The following is a 26,351-nucleotide window of genomic DNA, read 5'->3' on the forward strand; positions in this document are numbered from 1 at the left end:
ATGATATATAAAACATAAGTTAGAGATTAAGAGGGAAAATCATAGTCTAACAAAAGCTGTATAATTCTATTAAGAAAATGCCATTTTCCAAACATTTCACTGATCAAAACAGTCTAAACGTTTGCTTTATGTTTAGAACACGTAATTACCTGAAATAACCAACCAATAGCTTACCACAATTGACAGTTTTTCATATAAAATTAACCAATAATATTGATACATTTTTGCTGATCGTCAGCAAACGTAGGTGGTACGTATCTTTCGTATTGACTACGTATTATATAGTTTGTTAGGAATTTTCAAACACAGTTTCCAAAAAATACCAGTGAGTGAACAGTTAATATTAGAAGCGGAGTATATTACGATAGGAATATCAGTAGCAAAGTGACATACAATTTGTAAGTTGTTGAAAAAGAAAAACATTTTTCCACTCTATAGTATAGTTTACTGTAGTTTTGTTTTTTAAAACTTACATTGAACATTTGAAAATATAAATTATTGCAAATTCGGGAAAAGATTTTTGATAACTTTTATTTAATTAATCAATAATCTAACAATGGAAAGGTTAATATCTGCTCCTTGTTTACTAGATGACCTAATGGACACCGGCATCATCAATGTGGATATCAACTTTGGTGAACAGAAAGATGATGTATTGAAGAAATCACCAAGCCACGAATCAGACAGTGGGGTTAGTATCATGAGTAGTCCCCAGCATTCGATAATATCTGACTTTGAAGATGACATTTCTTTCAAAGCTCTGTCCCCTCCATGCTTTGAAAATTTTGAGAATCTGTTGGACACTGGACTATCTAATTACTTAGCTAGTGAAACTGACAGTAATGATGCTTCTGATTTTGATGTAGCAAGCATTGTGTCTGTTTCACCAGTTGTTCCAAGTAATACAAACGCATATCACTGTCAAGTGTCTGATACCTCTCAGGATTCTGATATCAATTGCAGGAAGCAAGATCTTTCCAACACTACTGTAGCAAAGGCAGTTAACACTAGTGAAGCAAAAAATAGCAATTTCTCTACTTTACCACCTGTTAAAGTGATCAAGGTCATAACTGCACCAAGGACTAGTTCAAGGTTTCAGATGGAGAAAGAGATAGTTGAAGCCATTGATGAGAAAAACAAGAAAAATGCAAAACAAGCCAAAATGAATCGCGAAAAGAAAAAGGCTTATATTAAAAATCTTGAAGATGAAGTTGATTCATTACAATCTCAAAATGCCAATTTAAATGACAAAATGGATAAGCTGGAGCACCACAAAAATGCTCTTGAGGAAGAAGTTGATTATCTTAAAAGTGTTCTAGCGAATCAAAGTACATTGTCAAACTTGCTGAAAAACATTCCAAATGCCAATGTTAAACTAACAAGTTCATTTAGGGAACGCAAAAGAAGTGCTGCACATGACCATGACTATCAAGGGAAAACAAAACATTGCAAGAAATCGAAATCTGCAGGAGTTTGTCTTCATGTCGAGAATGAAAATGTGTCGTTGGAGTTTTGTGCATCGTGTTCAAGGAATGCCCAAGGAAGTAGCAGTTGAAACTGCTTCATTTGTTTAAATCAGGATGAGGTGATCATGTACAAATGTACATGCATGTTCATTATGTCCATCAACTGGACATAGACTTTCAGGTATTAGAAGGTCAACTCTGGATACTGGTAAATAGATTTAAGTACAATGATGCTATAAATGATCACAGCACCCAGTTCAGGTTTAAAAATTACAAAAAAAATGTTTGACTCTTTGTAAAAAGTGTACAAATGTATAGTATATTAACTTTGAATAATACTTAAAAATTATTGTAAACAGTTTTAGGCTTTATTAAAGAAAATAATAAAGTTCTTGAAAGTCAATATGTAAAATGACTAACAATGTCATAAAGCATGGAAAGTTAATAAATTTACATGATGATAAATATATAATTGCCTCAGATGAAAATACATTCTAAATAATATTCAGATTATGGACAATGCTGTAAAGCCTAAAACTGTAACTAGAAATATCATGTAAATTCATTTATGAAGATTATTCTAATGACTCTTACAGTTCTTTTGACAGGTTGCTGTTACCATTGAGAAACTGAAGGCTGATAGGATACCAATTCTTCAGCTCTTTACCATATTTGGTAAGGTCTCTTTCATGTCACCACCTTTTCTAAGGAAAGGTGAACATGTCTATTGTCATTTAATGGGATGGGATATTAACTTTACTCTCCAAAAGTATTTCAGACATATTAGATTTAAAAATGTTGTAATATAAATTAATTCTATATCCTTTTTGCATAAAAATTTTTGGACATGTTTCAAGCTAAATATAAATCATGTAAATGGTTATCCTTTATTCAAGTTTTATTTTGTAAATTTGAAGACTATTTAAACATGCTACATATGTAAAAAAAAAAAAAAAAATGCTTAGTAAGATTTTTAGCAGATTCAGACAAATTTTTCTGTCAAGTTTCCCATGGACAAGTTTTGCATCAAATATTCACAACCTAAATACAGTCATATTGCAGCATGTCTTGCACATTTAATAACCACAAATTGAAGTTTTGATTTTATCTTTGCTGTTTTGTTCCTCCACCTTAAAGTAAAATCATGAAAAAATCAATAGTGATAATATAAAACAAATAAATATAGCTAACATAACATACATGTTGTTTGATATACATGATATATAAATCTTACACTCAGAAATTTAAGCAATATATTTCACATTATAAGGTTTCTTTTGCATGTTCATTTTCTTTGCTTCAAGTTTATGTTTTTGGGGTATCATCATCATCAAGAAAAATTCTTCACGTGAGATATACTTGTCCTGCAAGAACAAAATGCATTGAAATAAGTTATTGAAATAGATTTTCATCTTTCTTATTTAAATTATAATGCACTCATTATGCAGGTGTCATTTTGACTTCCATTTGAAAGATTTTGTATGTAGCTATACATTTCATATATGTTTTTATACGACCGCAAAAAAAATTTTGTGGTCGTATATTGGTATGACGTTGGCGTCGTCGTCGTCCGGCGTCGTCGTCCGAATACACATTAGTTTTCGCACTCTAACTTTAGTTTAAGTGAATGGATCTCAATGAAATTTTACCATAAGGTTCAATACGACAAAGGGAAGGTGGGGATTGATTTTGGGGGTTATGGTACTAACAGTTAAGGAATTAGGGGCCAAAAAGGGGCCAAAAATAAGCAATTTTGTAACTTCCAGACATAACTTGTGTGTAAATATATGGATCTCTCTGACATTGTACCACAAGGTTCCATATCACAAAGGGAATGCTGGGATTGATTTTGGGGGTAATTGCCTCCAAATTTTAGGAATTAGGGGCCAAAAAGGGGCAAAAAACAAGCATTTTTCTAGTTTCATGACAATAACTTGTGTGTAAGTGTATGGATCTCTCTGACATTGTATCACAAGGTTCCATATCACAAAGGGAATACTGGGATTGATTTTTGGGGGTAATTTCCTCCAAATTTTGGGAATTAGGGGCCAAAAAGGGGCAAAAAACAAGCATTTTTCTAGTTTCAGGACAATAACTTGTTTGTAAGTGTATGGATCTTTATGAAATTGTACTGCAAGGTTCCATATCACAAAGGGAAAGCTGGGTTGGAGTTTGGGGGTAATTGCCCTAAACGTTTAGGAATTAGGGGCCAAAAAGGGACAAAAAAAACAAGCATTTTTCTAGTTTCCAGACAATAACTTGTGTTCAAGTGAATGGATCTCTCTAAAATTGTACTGCAAGGTACCATACCACAAAGGGAAAGCTGGGATTGAGTGTGGGGGCGATGAATCATAAGGGGGTTCAAAAAATTTGGGGGGGGGGATTTTTTTTCCCTTTTTTTTCTTTAAAATTTTCCATTTTAAATTGGTTATTTCTGATTTATATATAAAAGCAAATAATAATATAATTGGTTTGAATAGCATACATGTGAACCTCCCGACAGGTGTACAATAATCCTGTTTTCAGGAGTCTCCTCCTGACCTCCGGTTGAAGAGGAAAATTATAATCCCGTGTATGAAATTTTTCATGAATGAAAAATTTCTGCCCAACATATCATCTCAGGCATCTGGTGTAACTCACATTACCTGAAGTTATATTTTACCTGTAAATCAATTAACATGCATAATTATATGGCTTCACTTGTCAGCTTGGGTGTCAAACATACTGGTAATCAATGATTTTTTACCTCAGGCTAACTGCCGTTGTGTAACAAAAACTGTGTATTTATTGGGTTACTTCCCTTGATTTATCCTGTTTTAAGTTACTTTCCTTTTAATAATGAAAATTTTTAAAAGAATATAAATAAAATATAAATTGAACAAATAATCATAAAAGGATGGTAAATAAATGATTTTAAATGTCTTAGGACAAATAAAAAAATAATAATTTGAAAATTATTTGAGGATTCTATACTTCCTTTCAAGGCTTAAATTGAAATTTATATAATAACTATGACCCTTGTTGTACAGTAAGAATGATTTTCTGAGTATGCAAACAAAAGCTATTTGCAGATAGTTAAACAAATGTTCTGGTTGCAATAAATGTTTTATAGAATATGAAGTAAAAAATTTAAAGAACATACTGAAAAAAAAAATTGTTAGATTGAACATGTAAAATATAAAGATGGAGAAACTTTATAAGTACAAGGGTACTATAAACATAATAAATTGGATGGAAAGTTGAAGAAAACACACTTTAAAAGACCATTTTTACAGCACACGGTTACACTCACGACAAAATTTATGTCGATTAAAAACCTCCTGATCTGAGTCCTAATCTCCTGACCAAAATTTCCCGATCTCCTGATCTGAGTTTCACAGTCCATCACATGTATGAATAGGTAAATTAAAAAATTATAAGTTCTTAGACCACTTTCATTCTGTGTCAGAAACCTATGCTGTGTCAAATATTTAATTACAATCCAAATTCAGTGCTGTATCAAGCTTGAATGTTGTGTCCATACTTGCCCCAACTGTTCAGGGTTTGACCTCTGCGGTCGTATCAAGCTGCGCCCCAGCGGAGCATTTTATTAGATTTAAAATTTTGAAATTCCAACTTTTAAATGTATGAAATATGCATTGAGAGAGAATAATATTTTAACAAAAAGTATGCTTTTAAACATGTTAAATGAAATAAAAAAAGGTATGCTTTAAAACATGTTAAATGAAATTCTGCAATTTAATGAAGTTCAGTGTACATTTACATGAGCAGTATTATGAAACTTACAAGTATAAAAAAAAAAAATTCTTTGGACTAGAATTGTAAAGTGAAAAAAGAAAGATTGTATTATTCTCTTTTATGCATAACTTAGTTGTTCACATCACTTAAGGATGAAATTTTTACTATTCAGTTGTGAATCCTGTTGGTGAAATGTTTGGAGCCAAGTGAATGTAGAGAAAGAAAGAAGCATTTCCCGGGAATTATAAATCGGGTAGTATCAAGAAGGTGATATACAGTTGTAGGCTGTCAAAATGAATAAGGTTGGGGAAATTCAAAATCTGAAATTTTAATTATTTCTGTAATATTTTTTGGCATCAATAGAAAAGCATGCTAATTATTGCAAGCTTACAAAATTGGAATGATTTGGGATGCATATTTTTACCAAAGAGATTTGATTTCTCGAAAGAAATTTTTTTTTTCTTGAAGAATGCATTTGAGTAAAAGGAATGTTAGTTACTTTTGGGCGTTCACAGATATTTATCTGTAAAAAATAATTGTTATTATGATGATAAGGAATTTATTTGTTCGAAACTTGTTACATTTAGTGCAGTGCTATTTTTGACAATTATTGTATTGTTAATATTGCATGTTACTGTATTATAAAGATAATGACATGATTAAAATGTTACGTTTTGAAGAATGTGTGTCTCATTGTCCTTTTTTACCATAACAATGTTTTAATAAGTATCTTTACAGAAGAATGCCACATACTGAGCCATTACAAGGTGCAGCATAAATCATACAGTAAATAGTTGAAAGAACATGGTAACTTTAAGTTAATTCACAATCTGACAATTTTCAAACAAAAAATGTAGAATGCTTAGAGTGTTTACAAAACATTTCATATATTGTATGGGAAAAAAAAGATGACAGTCTTCACGCTTAACCACAAGTCCTACAGCATTGGCTTGTAAAATTGCTTTCAGGCTTGTAAATTTTTTCTCTACAAGCCAACAGAATCCAACTAAAATTTTCAAAAAACTGAGCTTCGGGCTTGTGGACTCAAAAGTTTATCGTGAAGGCTGAGATGATCATGAAATGAGAGAGATGATGGTATTGAGTACAAAATTATGTTAAATGCAGCAAAAACACGCACACTAAAAAAGGTTAGGCAGTTCATCAAGCAGTACAACTAAAATTGATGCTTATTGACATTAACAGAATGTAGATCTGAGATTGTTGTTTATACAACCGCAAAAATTTTTCGTTCGTATATTGCTATCATGTTGTCATCCGAAGACATTTGGTTTCCTGACAATAACTTTAAGTGAATGGATCTCTATGAAATTTAATCACAAGGTTCAATAGCACAAAAGGAAGGTTGGGATTGATTTTGGGGGTTATGGTCCCAACTGTTTTGGAATTAAGGGTAAAAAAGATGCCAAAAAAGGCATTTTTATACGACCGCAAAAAAATTTGGGGTCGTATATTGCTATCACGTTGTTGTCAGCGTCGTCGTCGTCCGAAGACATTTGGTTTCCGGACAATAACTTTAGTTTAAGTGTATGGATCTCTATGAAATTTTATCAAAAGGTTCAATACCACAAAAGGTAGTATGGGGTTGATGGTCCCAACCATTTAGGAATTAGGGGCCAAAAAGGGGTACCAAAACAAGCATTTTTCTAGTTTCAGGACAATAAATTGTGTATAAGTATTTTGATTGCTCTGAAATTGTACCACAAGGTTCAATACCACAAGTAGAAGGTTGGGATTCATTTTGGGGGTAATTGCCCAAACTGTTCAGGAATTTCATTATTTTTTTTCAACAAGATTTAAGAAATTAAAAAGAAAATTTCTGCAAAAAAGGGGGGGGGGTTAAAAAACAAATTTGTTTTGGAGGGGTTGGTCAATATTTTTTTCTCAAGATTTAAGAAATTGTCAATTTTCCAAAGAAAAATTTGGGGTCACAATTTATTTTTCTTATTCTTTGTACATAGTCTGAAAACAGACTTACTAAGAATTGCGCAACAGCACAGTGTATTGCACAACAGCAAGAAATCTTCAATTGAATATAAATTCAAATCATATAACCAATTTCAAGTTCTTTGACTACATTTATTCTGTGTCAGAAACCTATAATGTGTCAAATATTTAATTACAATCCAAATTCAGACCTGTATCAAGCTTGAATATTGTGTCCATTTTTGCCCCAACTGTTCAGGGTTGGACCTCTGCGGTCATATCCAGCTGCGCTCAGCGAAGCAGTTTATTCTAGTTTCCGGACAAATACTTAAGTATTAGTCCATGGATCTCTATGAAATTGTACCACAAGGTTCCATACCACACGCAGAAGGTTGGGAAGGATTTTGTGGGTTGTGGCTTTAATGGTTAAGAAACTAGAGGCCAAATAGGGGCCTAAAACAAGACCTTTCTAATACTGGCTAAGCTGGTTCTAACATAAATTATTTCTGATCTATATAAAGAAACAACAAATACTGATATGGCAGGAGATACACACCAAACAGGGTGTGTAAATTATTATATTCAGTTTGAAAACAGATTTACTAAGTATTGCGCAACAGCAAAGTTTTGCACAACAGCAAGAAATCTTCAATTGAAAATAAATACAAATCTTTTAACCAATTTCAATGAGGATTAATTTAAAATCTTGAATTGTTTGAGGTTTTTATACGACCGCAAAAAAGTTTTGGGGTCGTATATTGGTATGACGTTGGCATCGTCGTCATTGTCCGAAGACATATTGGTTTACGCACTCTAACTTTGTGGTTCTATGATATGCTGAATCTAACTGTGCATTTAGATTTTTATACGCCCATTTACGGGGCGTATTATGGTATACCGATGTCAACATGTCGGACATTAACTCAAAATTGCTTTAACCAATTTGCATAAAACTTTGGTGAATTGTTTATATCTATTGACGTGAGCTCCCTTTCGTTTTTTTATAAAATTTAGATTTTACTTTTCCGAGTTATGGGTTTTATTCATAAAAAAAGGGGGGATTTTCCAGTTTTCGGACAAAAACTCAAAAATGCTTTCAGCAGTTCTTATGAAACTTTGGTGAATTGTTTGTATGTATTGATGTAAGCTCCTTTTAGAATTTTATAAATTTTACATTTTACATTTCTGAGTTATGGGGTTTTATACATTAAAAAAAGGGGGTGATTTTCCAGTTTTCGGACAATAACTCTAAAATGCTGTCACCAATTCTCATGAAACTTTGGTGAATTGTTTATATCTATTGATGTAAGCTCCTTTTTTATTTTCATAAATTTCTAATATGACATTGGGAATTAATTGAACTTTATTTGTTTATAGTCTTGACAACAGATTTACTAAGTATTGTACAATAGCAAGAAATCTTTAATGGAATATATATTCAATTCATATAACCAATTTCAAGTTCTTTGACTACATTTATTCAGAAACCTATTATATGTCAAATATTTAATTACAATCCAAAGTCAGACCTGAATCAAGCTTGAATATTGTGTCCATTTTTGCCCCAACTGTTCAGGGTTGGACCTCTGCGGGCGTATCTAGCTGCGCTCAGCGAAGCAGTTTATTAATTTTGGGTCCTGTTTTCAAATTAGTCCATATTAAGGTCCAAAGGGTCCAAAACTAAATTTTGTTTGAATTCATGTTTTTTTTATGCCCCCGTCATAGCGGAGGGGCATTAAGTTTTACCCTTGTCCGTCCGTACGTCCCAAAGTTGGTTTCTGTTCTCTAACTTTAGTTTGCCTCAACCAAATGTTATGAAAGTCAAACTTATACACAATGCTTATTACCACAAAATACAGATCAAGTTTGAATTTTGGTGGTGTCACTTTAACCGTTCTAGAGTTATGCAAATGGAAAAATTACTGAATTTTACATTTTCGTTCTCTAACTTAAGTTAGCCTCAACCAAATGTTATGAAACTTATACACAATACTTATTACCACAAAACTCAGATCAAGTACAAATTTGGGTAGTGTCACTTTTACTGTTCTTCAGTTATGTCCCTTTATAACTTTATATGATATGCAAGCGGGGGTTAAGTCCATATCTCAGATATCATAAGCAAAACGTCAACTATATTTGGTGTTTGGAATGATTGTAAGGTGTACATGTTTGACTGTAGATTTTGTCTGACCTTGACTTCATTTTAATGGCTCATTGGTCAATGTAAAAAATAATTTTTATGCCCCCGCCGTAGCAGAGGGGGCATTAAGTTTTACCCTTGTCCATCTGTACGTCCGTACATCCCAATGTTGGTTTCCGTTCTCTAAAATTTAGTTTGCCTCAACCAAATGTTATGAAACTTATACACAATGCTTATTGCCACAAAATACAGATCAAGTTTGAATTTTGGTGGTGTCACTTTAACCGTTCTAGAGTTATGCCCCTTCACAAATGGGAAAATTGCTGAATTTTTCGTTTCCGTTCTCTTAGTTTGCCTCAACCAAATGTTTATTACCACAAAATACAGATCAAGTTTGAACTTTGGTAGAGTCACTTTTACCGTTCTTCAGTTATGTCCCTTTATAACTTTATATGATACGCAAGGGGGGGGCATCATCTGTGTCCCATGGACTCATTCCCCATTTATTTTCAATCTCTGCCTTGGATACTATAAGCAAAAGATCAGCTCTATATGGTATATGGAAAAATTGAAAGGTGTACTTTTTTTTTCTGGCAGGCTTATTTGACCTTGACCTTTTTCATGGTTCATTGGGAAATGTTAAGTTTAGTCAGTTTGGTCTATTTCTAAGATACTGTAAGCAATGATTGTAAAATGTACATGTCTGTCTGGCAAGTTTCATCTTACCTTGACCTCATGTTCATTGATCATCACTTCTTAAGTCAATGTCCATGGTTATGTCTGTTTTTCAGATAGATACTAAAGGCAACAGGTCCGATATATATCTGGTGTATGGAATCATTGCATATAAAAATAAAATGCCCTTTTATGGCCCCTAATTCCTAAAATTTTGAGGGAATTACCCCCAAAATCAATCCCAGCCTTCCCTTTGTGGTATGGTACCTTGCAGTACAATTTCAGAGAGATCCATACAGTTGAACACAAGTAATTGTCTGGAAACTAGAAAAATGCTTATATTTGGCCCCTTTTTGGCCCCTTCTTCGTAAGCTTTTTGGTCAATTACCCCCAAACTCATTTCCAGCTTTCCTTTTGTGATATGGAACCTTGTAGTACAATTTCATAAAGATCCATACTCTTACACACAAGTTATTGTCATGAAACTAGAAAAATGCTTGTTTTTTGGCCCCTAATTCCTAAAATTTGGAGGCAATTACCCCCAAAATCAATCCCAGCATTCCCTTTGTGATATGGAACCTTGTGGTACAATGTCAGAGAGATCCATACACTTACACACAAGTTATGTCTGGAAGTTACAAAAATGCTTATTTTTGGCCCCTAATTCCTTAACTGTTGGTACCATAACCCCCAAAATCAATCCCCACCTTCCTTTTGTGGTATTGAACCTTATGGTAAAATTTCATTGAGATCCATTCACTTAAACTTAAGTAAGAGTGCGAAAACTAATGTGTCTACGGACGACGACGCCAACGTCATACCAATATACGACCACAAAATTTTTTTTGCGGTCGTATAATAAGGAGATGAGGTATGATTGCTAATGGGACAACTAATATGTTGTCTGGCAGGGTTCATCTAACCTAGACCTCGTTTGTATGGTTCATTGGTCAGTGTTCAATTTTGTTATTAAGTCTGTTTCTCGGATACTAAAAGCAATAGACTAACTATAATTATGGTAGTGTCACTTTTACCGTTCTTGAGTTATGTCCCTTTATAACGTTATATGCAAGCTCGGGCATCATCTGTGTCCCATGGACACATCCCCATTTATTTATGGAAGCTTTGGGACTTTGACTTTTTTTAAAGTATTGTTACAGGACACCTTGTGATCATACCTTTTGAGACCATTTTACAGAAAGGTCTCATACTTGGTAGGATTGTTGGCCATAATGTGTAGTTGACTATTTTGTACCACCATTTTTATTTGACAAGAGTCTGGGGTATACAGCAATCCTTGTGTCCATCCATCTGTCTTGTCTGTCTGTTCATCCGTCACACTTTTGGTTTCCAGTTGATAAATAGAAGACTTCTTTTTTGATTGAATTGAAATTTTAAAGCCATAAAGAATGTTTTGGACCACTAAAGAATGGTTAATTTCAGTTTTGTTGTATTCTTCACTTTCACCTTTCCATATTTATGGTATTGAATGTTGAAAAAATTCAAACTGTGGTTTCCAGATGATAAATAGAAGACTTCTTTTTTTATTGAATTGAAATTTTAAAGGAATGTTTTGGACCACTAAAGACTGGTTAATTTCAGTTTTGTTGTATTCTTCACTCTCACCCTTCCAGATTTATGGTATTAACTGTTGTGGTTTCCAGATGATAAATAGAAAACCACTTTTTATACGACCGCAAAAAAATTTTTTTTTTTGCGAACGTATAATGGTATGATGTCGTCATCGTCTGCGTCGTCATTCGAAGACACATTGGTTTCTGGACAATAACTTTAGTTTAAGTTAATGGATCTCTATGAAAATTTTGAGAAGGTTCAATACCACAAAAGGAAAGTTGGGATTGATTTTGGGGATGATGGTCCCAACCGTTTAGGGATTAGGGGCCTGAAAGGGCCCAAAACAAACATTTTTCTAGTTTCAGGATAATAACTTGTGTATAAGTATTTCGATTGCTCTGAAATTGTACAATGTTTAATACCACAAGTAGAAGGTTGGGATTCATATTAGGGGTTATGGGGCAAACATTTTAGGAATTAAGGGCCCAAAACCAACAATGTTTGTAGTTTCCGGACAATAACTTGTGTGTAAGTGTATGGATCTCTCTGATATTGTACCATAAGGTTCCATATCACAAAGGGAAGGCTGGGATTGAGTTTGGGGGTAATTGCCTCAAACATGTAGGAATTAGGGTTTCAAATTTTTTTAAGGATGTCATAATTTTTTCAAAAATTTTCAAATTTTAAATTTTGTAAAAGTTTCAAGAAGTAATCTTCAATTGCACAGTATTGCGCAATAGATTTGTAAGATCTTTTACCATATTTATTTTGTGTCAGAAACTTATATTGTGTCAAAAATTTGATCACAATCAAAATTCAGTCGGTATCAAGCTTGAATATTATATCCAAATTTGCCCTAACTGTTCAGGGTTTCGACCTCTGTGGTCGTATCAGGCTGCGCTCAGTGAAGCATTTTATTGAAATTAATTTTAATGAAATATTTTGGAACACTAAAGACCAGTTATGTTTGATATTTCATTGTTTTCACTTATATCACTCCAGAGTTATAGTACTTGATTGTTGGAAAAAATAAAAATAAAATATTTTTGGTTTCTAGATAATATCAAATATTGAAGCTCTTTTTCAAATTGATTGAAATTTAATGGAACATTCGGACCACTTTAGAAAATCCTGATCTGCAGATGGATGGAATCTGTGATCACTAGATCACCTCTCTAGAGTAATTGGACTTTGACCATATTTTGTAGTATTGTAACAATGACACTACGAAAGCTACTCCTTTGAGACTGTTTGACAGAAAAGTGTCATACTTAGTTGGATTGTTTGCAGTCACATGTAGATGACCATATTATACCAGGGGCGGATTTTTGTGGGAAAAATGTTGTTGCTTATTTAGGGAATACTAAAGCATGACTGTAGCGGGGCCCCCTCTTGTGGCAGTCAGTGCCCAACCCCTTATGAAAATTTCTGAATCTGCCACTGTATACAGTCATTTTGATTAGGTCATTTTTCTGGGAGTAAGAGAACTTAAACCATTTTTTGGAATATCATAATTCAATAACACCTGTGAATTCAACTCTTATGAGACTGTTTGAAAATATTTCACAACTTGGTAGGATTGGTTGCCATCATATTCAACTATATTGTACCCCAATATCGATTCTTTCATTTAGAACTAGAGAAATGTGTTTTTGTCCATTTTTTCTGCTATTGTACCACTATGACACAACTACATAAACTTGAAAAACATTTTATAGAGAAACAATAATCCTATTTACTGAACATGCATCAGTGGAGGACATTTTGCAACAGTATAGAGATCTTGTCTTCAGGTTGCTGCGTCATTAACATCTTACATATTTTATTTATAAATAAAAAAATCTCTATTACAATATAAAAATAAGTAGATGTGGTATGATTGCCTATGAGACAACTCTCCACTGGAGACCAAATGACACAGAAGATTGGAACAGTAGGTCACTATACAGCCTTCAACAATGAGCAAAACCCATACTGCGAAGCAAGCTATCAAAGGCTCTGAAATGACAAATGTAAAAGGTTAAAGCGAGAAGCAAACTGCCTGATTTATGTAAAAAGAATATAATGAAAAATTGTCAGATTGTGAATTAAATATTGAGACTAAATTTTGGGCTCTTCAACAGCACAAATGTAAATGTAAAGAGTATATACAAGAGAAAACATTATTTGTATAGTTCCTTATGCCATAATGATCTAAATGCTTCATTGTGGTAAGGTTTCCTATACAATATTGGTATAAGGTAACATGTAATGTGTATATTATGTAAAGCAGTGATTAAAAAACAGATGGATATATACCGGAAAGTAAAAGACCAGCAATGATACAAAGAGTGTATTTCAGGACCATATTTTATGTTTTTGTTTCTATAAATGATATACCATTCTCTGCACCTTCTATTGCATTTCACAATAATTACCTTAATTTGACCAAATTTTATAAATTTTAAACTGTTAGACTAAATTGAGGTATTCTCTGTATTTACTTCATTTTATAAAGCACAGCATGAGCTTTTGCCTCACTTTGTGTGTGTCTTTGTTCTTCTGAAAGCTTTCATATTGTTGTGAAGGTCCTGAAGTTTTGATATCTTGGTGATCGTAAGATGGTTGCCATTGTAGGTCAAAGTTTACCTTGAACGGAAAATGCATTTTGATTTCCTGAACATGAATGAATGTAGTAAATAAAAAAACTTTGCAGAAATGTTACCTGGTACTATTTAACCACGTGGTTCAACTTCTGATGCCAAGGGTAATTTTTTTTAAATTTCAAGTCTTCACAAACTTTTTATACGACTGCAAAAAAATTTTGCGGTCGTATATTGGTATGACATTGGCGTCGTCCGGCGTTGTCGTCATCCGAAGACACATTGGTTTTCGCACTCTAACTTTAGTTTAAGTGAATGGATCTCTATGAAATTTTACCATAAGGTTCAATACCACAAAAGGAAGGTTGGGATTTATTTTGGGGGTTATGGTACCAACAGTTAAGGAATTAGGGGCCAAAAATAAGCATTTTTGTAACTTCCAGACATAACTTGTGTGTTAGTGTATGGATCTCACCTCCTCAGCAGAGATTATATACATTCATTTATTATTGTAACAATATTTTCTTTTAATAATGGAGGGGATATACAGTTATATATATATATATAATGTTTATAATGTGGTCAGATTTTGTTTGTATGTTTATGTATTGTCTTGGTAACAATCCTATAATTTTGGATTTTGAACCAATAAAATTATCTCTGACATTGTACCACAAGGTTCCATATCACAAAGGGAATGCTGGGATTGATTTTGGGGGTAATGGCCTCAAAATTTTAGGAATAAGGGGCAAAAAACAAGCATTTTTCTAGTTTCATGACAATAACTTGTGTGTAAGTGTATGGATTTTTCTGAAATTGTACTACAAAGTTCCATATCACAAAGGGAAAGCTGGAAATGAGTTTGGGGATAATTGCCTAAAACATTTAGGAATAAGGGGCCAAAAATAAGCATTTTTATACGCCCGTTTACGGGACGTATTATGGTATACCGTTGTACGTCCGTCCGTCCGTCGTCAACATGTCGGACATTAACTCAAATACGCTTTAACCAATTTGCTTAAAACTTTGGTGAATTGTTTATATCTATTGATGTGAGCTCCCTTTCATTTTTTATAAATTTTAGATTTTACGTTTCCGAGTTATGGGGTTTTATTCATAAAAAAAAGGGGGATTTTCCAGTTTTCGGACAATAACTCAAAAATGCATTCAGCAGTTCTCATGAAACTTTGATGAATTGTTGGTATCTATTGATGTAAGCTCCCTTTAGAATTTTATAAATTTTAGATTTTAAATTTCCGAATTATGGGGTTTATTCATTAAAAAAGGGGGGATTTTCCAGTTTTCAGACAAAAACTCAAAAATGTATGAAACTTTGGTGAACTGTTTATATCTTTTGATGTAAGCTCCTTTTAGAGTTTTATAAATTTTATTTGTTTATAGTCTGACAACAGATTTACTAAGTATTGCGCAACAGCACAGTGTATTGCACAACAGCAAGAAATCTTTAATTGAATATAAATTCAATTCATATAACCAACTTCAAGTTCTTTGACTACATTTATTCAGAAACCTATAATAGATGTATGTCAAATATTTAATTACAATCCAAATTCAGACCTGTATCAAGCTTGAATATTGTGTCCATTTTTGCCCCAACTGTTAGGGTTAGACCTCTGCGGGCGTATCCAGCTGCGCTCAGCGAAGCAGTTTATTCTAGTTTCCAGACAATAACTTGTGTTCAAGTGTACGGATCTCTCTGAAATTGTACTGCTAGGTACCATACCACAAAGGGAAGGCTGGGATTGATTTTAGGGGTAATGGCCTCAAAATTTTAGGAATTGGGGGCCAAAAAAACAAGCCTTTTTCTAGTTTCAGGACAATAACTTGTGTGTTAGTGTATGGATCTTTCTGAAATTGTACTACTAGGTTCCATATCACATAGGGAAAGCTGGGTTTGAGTTTGGGGGTAGTTGCCCCAAACGTTTAGGAATTTGGGGCCAAAAAGGGGTAAAAAAACAAACATTTTTCTAGTTTCCAGACAATAACTTGTGTTCAAGTGTACGGATCTCTCTGAAATTGTACTGCAAGGTACCATACCACAAAGGGAAGGCTGGGATTGAGTTTAAGGGTGATGAATCATAAGGGGGTTCAAAAAATTTGAGGAGGGATTTTATTTTCCTTTTTTTTCTTTAAAATTTTCCATTTTAAATTGGTTATTTCTGATTTATATATAAAAGCAAATAATAATGATATGGTTTGAATAGGTCAATTAAAAAAATTTAAGTTCTTAGACCACATTCATTTTGTGTCAGAAACTTATGCTGTGTCAAATAGTTAATCACAATCCAAATTCAGTGCTGTATCAAGCTTGAATGTTGTGTCCATACTTGCCCCAACTGTTCAGGATTCGACTTCTGCGGTCGTATCAAGCTGCGCCCAGCGGAGCATTTTATTAACAAGTGTAGAGAATTTGATGATCATCATAATTTCAAAATGGTCGACAGCTGAGTTCAAAGTTTACATTGAAACCCATATGGAAGTTGGATTTGTTTTTCTTTTCAAGAACAGGTAATGAAATGAAAACAAACCATGCAGAAATATGCTTTAAAAGGTAATTGGTATAAAGTGTAAAGGTGGTTAAAATGTGGTCCAGTGATCCAATTTTAAAAAAGAAATATTTTGTAGAAAACGAAACTTGACAGTTAAGGTCTATTACAAATGATGCTACTTTAAAAAAAATCGAAAAAAAAAACAGCCAGCAGAGCACTTGCAAAATGTTACTTTCGTTCTGTGAAAAGCATATATGAGGCAAGCCATGGAGCTTCTTGTTAAAATAGTACTATTTTGACTTTTACTATTTAATAGTCTCATTAAAAAGAAAACGAACCCTATTTATTTTAGATAAGGTGGGTAACACTTACATCGTGTTTGACATCACCGAATGACATTTACCCGTATTGTTGCTAATGTAAATGATACTAGAACACACCTGCGAAACCGCTGGCATTTAGGGCGTGGTTGAAAGTATGTAAACTGTAGTTGGATGTATTTTTGTAAAAGATTTTATGACTGGAGAATTTCAGGAAAGGTATCAAAAGTCATAGGTACTTGGGGACAGGACAATTTTTTTTAGCCCTCTCCCTTTTTTCAAAAGTCCGCTATTTTTTTTCTGTTAATTTCAATTATTTTGGCGTTTTTCTGTATACTATAAACATACATATACTATAAATAAAGTGTATTTGCTATTTACTATCAATTCCAAATTTACTATCCACGGCGGTCACTGATATATATTATATAGAGACTCTCTATAATATATCAGTGACCGCCGTGGATAGTAAACTTGGAATTGATAGTAAATAGCAAATACACTTTATTTATAGTATATGTATGATCATAGTATACAGAAAAGCGCCAAAATAATTGTTCTGTCCCCAAGTACTTATGAAAATTATGTGTAATTATAAAACAGTCCTAAACGGAAGTCTTGTCTATGACTTAAAAGTCCGTCCGAAGATGTCAGACCACCAATTACTCCCTCTAATTTAGAACGTATGTAAAAGTAGCCCTACTCTGACACAAAATAGTGCTTTTTATACGACCGCAAAAAAATTTTGCGGTCGTATATTGGTATGACGTTGGCGTCGTCGTCGTCGTCGTCGTCGTCCGGCGTCGTCGTCCGAAGACACATTGGTTTTCGCACTCTAACTTTAGTTAAAGTGAATGGATCTCTTTGAAATTTTACCATAAGGTTCAATACCACAAAAGGAAGGTGGGGATTGATTTAGGGGGTTATGGTTCCAACAGTTAAGGAATTAGGGGCCAAAAATAAGCATTTTCTAGTTTCCAGACAATAACTGTAGAACGGTGTATGGAGCTCTCTCTGAAATTATACTACAAGTTTCCATACCACAAAGGGATGGTTAGGATTTGCTTTGGGGGGTTATGGCTCAAACCGTTTAGGAATTAGGGGCAAAAAAGGGGGAAAAACAAGGTTGTCCTGGTTAATGGACACATACTTTAGTACAAAACATAATTTAAAGCAGTGTAAGGGAGATAAATCGAACAATTAAGATAATTTAAAACAGTGTAAGGGAGGTAATCCAAATACAACGTTTTGGTTACTTCCCTTACACTGCTTTTAAATTATGTTTAAAGAAATGCATATTTATAAAGGAAGACCAGTAAAAATATCTGCAAATGTTGCATCTTTTTTTTTACAAAAAAATCCATATGAAAGATTTGGCACTATATTTTAAATTCTATTATAAAATAGATTAAGTTAGCACTATGGTAAATTTAAATGGGTAATTATGGTTGCAAACTCCATTGGAAATTTGATTGAGATTATGACCTTATCTTGTGGGAAAGAATTTTTTTGGGGAAAAAAGGGGGGGGGGGGGTAAAAAGAAATTGTTGGGGGTCAATTTTTCTCATTTCAGATTTCAGAAATTAAAAAGAATTATTCTTCAAATATTATTTTTTTTCAAATTTCAAATATTGAAAAATTTCAAGAAGTAATCTTTAATTGCACAGTATGGCGCATTAGATTTTTAAAATCTTTGACCACATTTATTTATTTGTTATGCCGAATCTAACCGTGTATTTAGATTTTTAATTTTGGGTCCAGTTTTCAAATTGGTCTACATTAAGGTCCAAAGGGTCCAAAATTAAACTTTGTTTGATTTTAACAAAAATTGAATTTATGGGGTTCTTTGATATGCTGAATCTAAACATGTATTTAGATTTTTGATTTTTGGCCCAGTTTTCAAGTTGGTCCAAATTGGGGTCCAAAATTAAACTTTGTTTTATTTCAACAAAAATTGAATATATGGGGTTCTTTGATATGCTGAATCTAACCATGTATTTAGATTTTTTATATGTGGACCCCGCTATCAAATTGGTTCATATTGAGGTCAAAAGGGTCCAAAATTAAACTTCGTTTGATTTCATCAAAAATTGAATTATTGGGGTTCTTTGATATGCCAAATATAACCGTGTATTTAGATTTTTAATTTTGGGTCCTGTTTTTTAAATTTGTCTACATTAAGGTCCAAAGGGTCCAAAATTAAACTTAGTTTGATTTTAACAAAAATTGAATTCTTGGGGTTCTTTGATATGCTGAATCTAAACATGTATTTAGATTTTAGATTTTTGGCCCAGTTTTCAAGTTGGTCCAAATTGGGGTCCAAAATTAAACTTTGTTTGATTTCAACAAAAATTGAATATATGGGGTTCTTTGATATGCTGAATCTAACCATGTATTTAGATTTTTTATTTGTGAGCCCGCTATCAAATTGGTTCATATTGAGATCAAAAGGGTCCAAAATTAAACTTTGTTTGATTTCATCAAAAATTGAATTATTGGGGTTCTTTGATATGACAAATCTAACCGTGTATTTAGATTTTTAATTTTGGGTCCAGTTTTTATACGACCGCAAAAAAATTTTGTGGTCGTATATTGGTATGACGTTGGCGTCGTCGTCGTCGTCGTCATCGTCCGGCGTCGTCGTCCGAAGACATACTGGTTTTCGCACTCTAACTTTAGTTTAAGTGAATGGATCTTTTTGAAATTTGACCATAAGGTTAAATACCACAAAAGGAAGGTTGGGATTGATTTTGGGGGTTATGGTACCAACAGTTAAGGAATTAGGGGCCAAAAATAAGCATTTTCTAGTTTCCAGACAATAACTGTGGAACGGTGTATGGATCTCTCTGAAATTATACTACAAGTTTCCATACCACAAAGGGATGGTTAGGATTTGCTTTGGGGGGTTATGGCTCAAACCGTTTAGGAATTAGGGGCAAAAAAGGGGGAAAAACAAGGTTGTCCTGGTTAATGGACAAATACTTTTGTACAAAACATAATTTAAAGCAGTGTAAGGGAGATAAATCAAATACATCATTGAGATTATCTCCCTTACACTGCTTTTAAATTATGTATAAAGTAATGGTTAATGAACAATAAAGATAATTTAAAACAGTGTAAGGGAGGTAATCAAAATACAACGTTTTGGTTTCTTCCCTTACACTGCTTTTAAATTATGTTTAAAGAAATGCATATCTATAAAGGAAGACCAGTAAAAATATCTGCAAATGTTGCATCTTTTTTTTTTACAAAAAAATCCATATGAAAGATTTGACAGTATATTTTTCATTCTATTATAAAATAGATTAAGTTAGCACTATGGTAAATTTAAATGGGTAATTATGGTTGCCAACTCCATTGGACATTTGAATTGAGATTATGACCATATCTTGAGGGAAAGAATTTTTTGGGGAAAAAAAGGGGGGGGGGATAAAAAGAAATTGTGGGGGGTCAATTTTTTCTCATTTCAGATATCAGAAATTAAAAAGAATTATTCTTCAAATATTATTTTTTTTTCAAATTTCAAATATTGAAAAATTTCAAGAAGTAATCTTTAATTGCACAGTATGGCGCATTAGATTTGTAAAATCTTTGATCACATTTATTTATTTGTTATGCCGAATCTAACAGTGTATTTAGATTTTTTATTTTGGGTCCAGTTTTCAAATTGGTCTACATTAAGGTCCAAAGGGTCCAAAATTAAACTTTGTTTGATTTTAGCAAAAATTGAATATATGAGGTTCTTTGATATGCTGAATCTAAACATGTATTTAGATTTTTGATTTTTTGGCCCAGTTTTCAAGTTGGTCCAAATTGGGGTCCAAAATTAAACTTTGTTTGATTTCAACAAAAATTGAATATGTGGGGTTCTTTGATATGCTGAATCTAACCATGTATTTGGATTTTTTATTTGTGGACCCCGTTATCAAATTGGTTCATATTGAGGTCAAAAGGGTCCAAAATTAAACTTTGTTTGATTTCATCTAAAATTGAAGTATTGGGGTTCTTTGATATTCCAAATCTAACCGTGTATTTAGATTTTTAATTTTTGGTCCTGTTTTTTAAATTTGTCTACATTAAGGTCCAAAGGGTCCAAAATTAAACTTAGTTTGATTTTAACAAGAATTGAATTCTTGGGGTTCTTTGATATGCTGAATCTAAACATGTGTTTAGATTTTTGATTATGGGCCCAGTTTTCAAGTTGGTCCAAATTGGGGTCCAAAATTAAACTTTGTTTGATTTCAACAAAAATTGAATATATGAGGTTCTTTGATATGCTGAATCTAACCATGTATTTAGATTTTTGATTATGGGCCCAGTTTTCAAGTTGGTCTCAATTGGGGTCCAAAATTAAACTTTGTTTGATTTCAACAAAAATTGAATATATGAGGTTCTTTGATATGCTGAATCTAACCATGTATTTAGATTTTTTATTTGTGGGCCCCGCTATCAAATTGGTTCATATTGAGGTCAAAAGGGTCCAAAATTAAACTTTGTTTGATTTCATCAAAAATTGAATTATTGGGGTTCTTTGATATGCCAAATCTAACCGTGTTTTTAGATTTTTAATTTGGGTCCCGTTTTTTAAATTGGTCTTCATTGAGGTCCAAAGGGTCCAAAATTAAACTTAGTTTGATTTTAACAAAAATTGAATTCTTGGGGTTCTTTGATATGCTCAATCTAAACATGTGTTTAAATTTTTGATTATGGGCCCAGTTTTCAAGTTGGTCCAAGTTGGGGTCCAAAATTAAACTTTGTTTTGATTTCAACAAAAATTGAATATATGGGGTTCTTTGATATGCTGAATATAACCATGAATTTAGATTTTTATTTGTGGGCCCCGCTATCAAATTGGTTCATATTGAGGTCAAAAGGGTCCAAAATTAAACTTTGTTTGATTTCATCAAAAATTGAATTATTGGGGTTCTTTGATATTCCGAATCTAACCGTGTATTTAGATTTTTAATTTCAAGTCCCGTTTTTTAAATTGGTCTACATTAAGGTCCAAAGGGTCCAAAATTAAACTTAGTTTGATTTTAGCAAAAATTGAATTCTTGGGGTTCTTTGATATGCTGAATCTAAACATGTGTTTAGATTTTTGATTATGGGCCCAGTTTTCAAGTTTGTCCAAGTTGGGGTCCAAAATTAAACTTTGTTTGATTTTAACAAAAATTGAATATATGGGGTTCTTTGATATGCTGAATCTAACCATGTATTTTGATTTTGGACATTGGACCATAATAGGTAAATTAAAAAAATTCAAGTTCTTAGACCACATTCTTTCTGTGTCAGAAACCTATGCTGTGTCAAATATTTAATAACAATCCAAATTCAGAGCTGTATCAAGCTTGAATGTTGTGTCCATACTTGCCCCAACTGTTCAGGGTTCGACCTTTGCGGTCGTATCAAGCTGCGCCCCAGCGAAGCATTTTATTTAAATTGGTCTACATACAGGTCCAAAGGGTCCAAAATTAAACTTAGTTTGATTTTAACAAAAATTGAATTCTTGGGGTTCTTTGATATGCTGAATCTAAACATGTGTTTAGATTTTTGATTATGGGCCCAGTTTTCAAGTTGGGGTCCAAAATTAAACTTTTTTTGATTTCAACAAAAATTGAATATATGGGGTTCTTTGATATGCTGAATCTAACCATGTATTTTGATTTTTTATTTGTGGGCCCCGCTATCAAATTGGTTCATATTGAGGTCAAAAGGGTCCAAAATTAAACTTTGTTTGATTTCAACAAAAATTGAATATATGGGGTTCTTTGATATGCTGAATCTAACCATGTATTTTGATTTTGGACATTGGACCATAATAGGTAAATCAAAAAAATTCAAGTTCTTAGACCACATTCTTTCTGTGTCAGAAACCTATGCTGTGTCAAATATTTAATCACAATCCAAATTCAGAGCTGTATCAAGCTTGAATGTTGTGTCCATACTTGCCCCAACTGTTCAGGGTTCGACCTCTGCGGTCGTATCAAGCTGTGCCCAGCGAAGCATTTTATTATGTCCTTGTTTACTTAAACTAACCAACAAATTTGCAGAAATGAAACTTTTGGTGAAAGAGAAATATATTAAGACCATTTTTAGCCAAAATTTACTTGTCTATGAGTTTGCATTAAAAATTGAGGATTAATGCGCTCCATAGTATACTAATTTAAGATTTCCAGAAAACCGGGGGTTATTTTTGGAGTACCTCTTTTTGAAGGTCAGTTTTTTTCTAAGAAGGCTGTAAATGTATGTTGTAAATTGGCATGCAGAAAGCTGATACATGTACAATTCAGGATATACCTGGTTTCTATGAAGTTAAACTTAAGGTAAAATATTTAGAAAGCTGTGAAAATTGCAAAATTTGGTTGAACAGATAGGGATATTTAATTGGTGGTCTGACACCTTTATTTTCGTTTTCCTCCCAAAATAACCCAAACTAAATAATCATAAGCGAGGATGACAAATGCGACTATGCATGGTACCTATATGACACAGAGGCATGATGATTAATTTATTGTGGAAGGAAGAGAAGCGACACGCAAAATGAGGTCTTCTCATTTAATAGTATAGATAGATTACCGCGAAGACGTAATCCTGGTGTCAGCCCGATGACAAAAGCAGGTGTATAAGGTTACAACCATAGGACATTTGTACATCAACTAGTTGTAGGAATTAATCTCTGTAAATAAGTAAATAGAATTGTTTTATGGATTATGAATAAAACGATTTTTGGGGTATGTGTGAGTGAGCGGACAGTAACACAACGTCATATTAAATTATCCCCCCCCCGCTATTAAGAACTGTCAACATCAATTTCATCAATGATAACTATCGCCCTGGTGTTCTCTTGGCAGGATGTTCCGGAGTCCATAAAAAAGACTTGAAACATTTGTATTTGTTGCTTCTCCGCTTCTGTGAACTAGCACGCTGGCTCAGCGTGATCCTAGTCTTTGGTATGTATGTGATATTTGCCACTGTATTAACTCGTCCATCCAATGATAAAAAAAGCAATAATACAATACACCAAATGACTGATTTTCAAGACTTAGAACAGGGGCGGGTTAAACTAGACATTTTGAGCAATGATTGGACCACAAACAGATAATTAAACCTACATCAATGAGTTGAAGCCATAAACAATATTTTAATTTGAAAGCTGTGTGAAATTCTTCACTTTTAAATTAATGAATTATATATGTTTGTGTTCGTGATAAATAAAATACAGTTCTACCAGTTGATTTCTTGACTCTCTTGTAAAAAAATTAGAAAAGGTAAATTTTACATCCATTGAACATGTTGAAGTACGATATATTACTGCATGCAAACACAACAAGCTGAGAAATGTATAAATAAGAAAGAGTATAAGTATATGGATCTCTATGAAATTGTACCACAAGGTTTCATACTAAAAACAAAAGGTTGGGATTGATTTTGGGGGTTATGGCCCTAACCGTTTAGGAAAAAGGGGCCAAAAAAACAACACTTTTCTAATACTCTGTATAAATTGTTCGTTTCTTGACGGTCAGACCAATTTCAATGGGGTTTAATTCAAAGTCATGATTTCTTGGGGTTCTTGGAAAATGAAAAGGTGGTCAAGTGTTGACCTACGTTAAGACAACCAACACGTTTGGGAATAAATAATTCAGTTCTACTTCTTACTATGTTATCCAGTTATCCATCATATTTTTAATGATCAATAACTGCTGAAAATGTAGAAAAGAGGTAAATAGCATTCTGACATACGCAGATGATATTATGTAGTTATCATACGAACTTTGACTAACATATGATGCAGTTATCTATATATATATAGTCCTTTTTATGATTACTGCTAGTCATAATTTAAGACTTCGTAGGTCCATATCGTTTGCTTTCAACTTGATAGTAAAGATAGAAACGTCGATAGCAGGCAGAGTTCGTCTGACCTTGACCCCATTTACATTCATCATTGATAATGTTAAGTTTCTGTGATATTTGTATAAAACCAATCTGATTAAAATTCAGATTTATCACAACTCGCGTGCTCGTATATATAAGGATAACGAAATCAGAGATCAATATTTTAATCAGATTGGTAGTAAAACCTTACGCTGATATTACAAACTTTCAACATAAATTCTACCATGATAAGTAAAGCAAGCGAGACTTTTCAGCGTGTGCATTCTTGTTAATTTTGGCACGATATTGAACATTTTTATCTAAAATTAATGTTCATTTGTAAAACAAATCACGGCATTAATCCCGATAGAATATATTCGATTGGGTTTTTGGTTCGGAGCCTTATTTCTTTTCTTTTTAAATACCGTCGGAAAATTTCAGAATCTACCACATTTGATCACATTTGCGATTCTAAGTTAGACATTAATGCTTCGGCGGTTACGATAAATTATTGTTAAAACCTAGAGTACACACACAAAGTTGTAATACTGGAAAGTTATGAGTACTTATAGAAAATGGACCTTTTGGGAAATAAACAAGGAAGAAAATGACCTTACCTCTTTCGGTACAAATATTACTATGAGCAAAACTTATATCTAAAAATGATATCGGTTTCTATTAACGTGGTATTCAGTAAAACTATAAAAGTACACATGTGTATGGATGATTAAAACAGATGGTCAAGAAGAACATGTTATATAATTCTTAAATATTTAAAAGCACTATTGTCAAACATTTTTACCAACGTCTTCAGTTGCTGTACAATATAGACGAAATTGTTTAAAAATTACAGCGCATTCTGCAAATTGTCAACATATTGTTAATTGTAATGTCCAAGTCTATACTTTTTAAACAACTTTAACGGAATCTTTAAAGGGACATGAGCCAGCATTTCGTTTGTATGATTTTTACATGGACTGGTACTTAAGGATGTACTTAGGTCAGGTTTTGGAATGTTTGTCAGATGTTCGGACTCCTTGGTTTTTGTCGAGCCTGCGACTTTTGTCACAGAAAGCTCGACATAGGGATAGTGATCCGGCGGCGGCGGCAGCGTTAGCTAAATTCTTAAAAGCTTTATATTTTAGAAGGTGGAAGATCTGGATGCTTCATACTTTGTATATGGATGCCTCATATTACGAAGTTTCCGTCAGTCACATGTCCAATATCCTTGACCTCATTTTCATGGTTCAGTGACTACTTGAAAAAAAAAGTTAAGATTTTTTGTAATGTTAATTTCTCTCTTATAAGTAATAGGATAACTATATTTGGTATGTGCGTACCTTGCAAGGTCCTCATGCCCATCAGACAGTTTTCACTTGACTTCGACCTCATTTCATGGATCAGTGAACAAGGTTAAGTTTTGGTGGTCAAGTCCATATCTCAGATACTATAAGCAATAGGTCTAGTATATTCGGTATATGGAAGGACTGTAAGGTGTACATGTCCAACTGGCAGGTGTCATC

The 26,351-nt window shown here is 33.1% G+C and overlaps 2 protein-coding genes and 2 long non-coding RNA genes across 9 annotated transcripts in view; 3 read left to right on the top strand and 1 right to left on the bottom strand.

The window, feature by feature from the left end:
* LOC127728572 (uncharacterized) overlaps positions 1-26,351 on the bottom strand; it is an 879,051-nt gene that overhangs the window by 97,109 nt on the left and 755,591 nt on the right. For 3 of the 6 annotated variants that reach the window (XR_007994186.1, XR_007994185.1, XR_007994187.1), the window contains exon 7: positions 10,395-10,673. The gene's annotated coding sequence lies outside the window, so the exon portion shown is untranslated. Of the gene's footprint in view, positions 1-6,584; positions 10,674-26,351 lie in introns of those variants that run through there. The other 3 variants (XR_007994189.1, XR_007994184.1, XR_007994188.1) reach the window with 1 other exon arrangement.
* LOC127728599 (uncharacterized) lies at positions 180-5,886 on the top strand. The gene is made up of 3 exons (XM_052236143.1): positions 180-398; positions 591-2,141; positions 5,377-5,886. The coding sequence occupies exon 2, from the start codon at positions 599-601 to the stop codon at positions 1,553-1,555; it is 957 nt and encodes a 318-aa protein (XP_052092103.1). The 5' UTR covers positions 180-398; positions 591-598; the 3' UTR covers positions 1,556-2,141; positions 5,377-5,886.
* Positions 10,667-18,251, top strand: LOC127728631 (uncharacterized). The gene is made up of 2 exons (XR_007994292.1): positions 10,667-14,466; positions 17,836-18,251. It is a non-coding gene; the product is annotated as an uncharacterized LOC127728631 (long non-coding RNA).
* On the top strand, positions 18,513-24,188 carry LOC127728620 (uncharacterized). The gene is made up of 2 exons (XR_007994280.1): positions 18,513-21,557; positions 22,408-24,188. It is a non-coding gene; the product is annotated as an uncharacterized LOC127728620 (long non-coding RNA).

This window comes from Mytilus californianus, unplaced genomic scaffold (genome assembly GCF_021869535.1).
Source record: "Mytilus californianus isolate M0D057914Y unplaced genomic scaffold, xbMytCali1.0.p SCAF_2, whole genome shotgun sequence".
Classification (NCBI taxonomy): Eukaryota; Metazoa; Mollusca; class Bivalvia; order Mytilida; family Mytilidae; genus Mytilus; species Mytilus californianus.

Coding starts and splice junctions, on each gene's coding strand:
- LOC127728599 (XM_052236143.1), top strand. CDS start 599: ATGGACACCGGCATCATCAATGTGGATATCAACTTTGGTGAACAGAAA.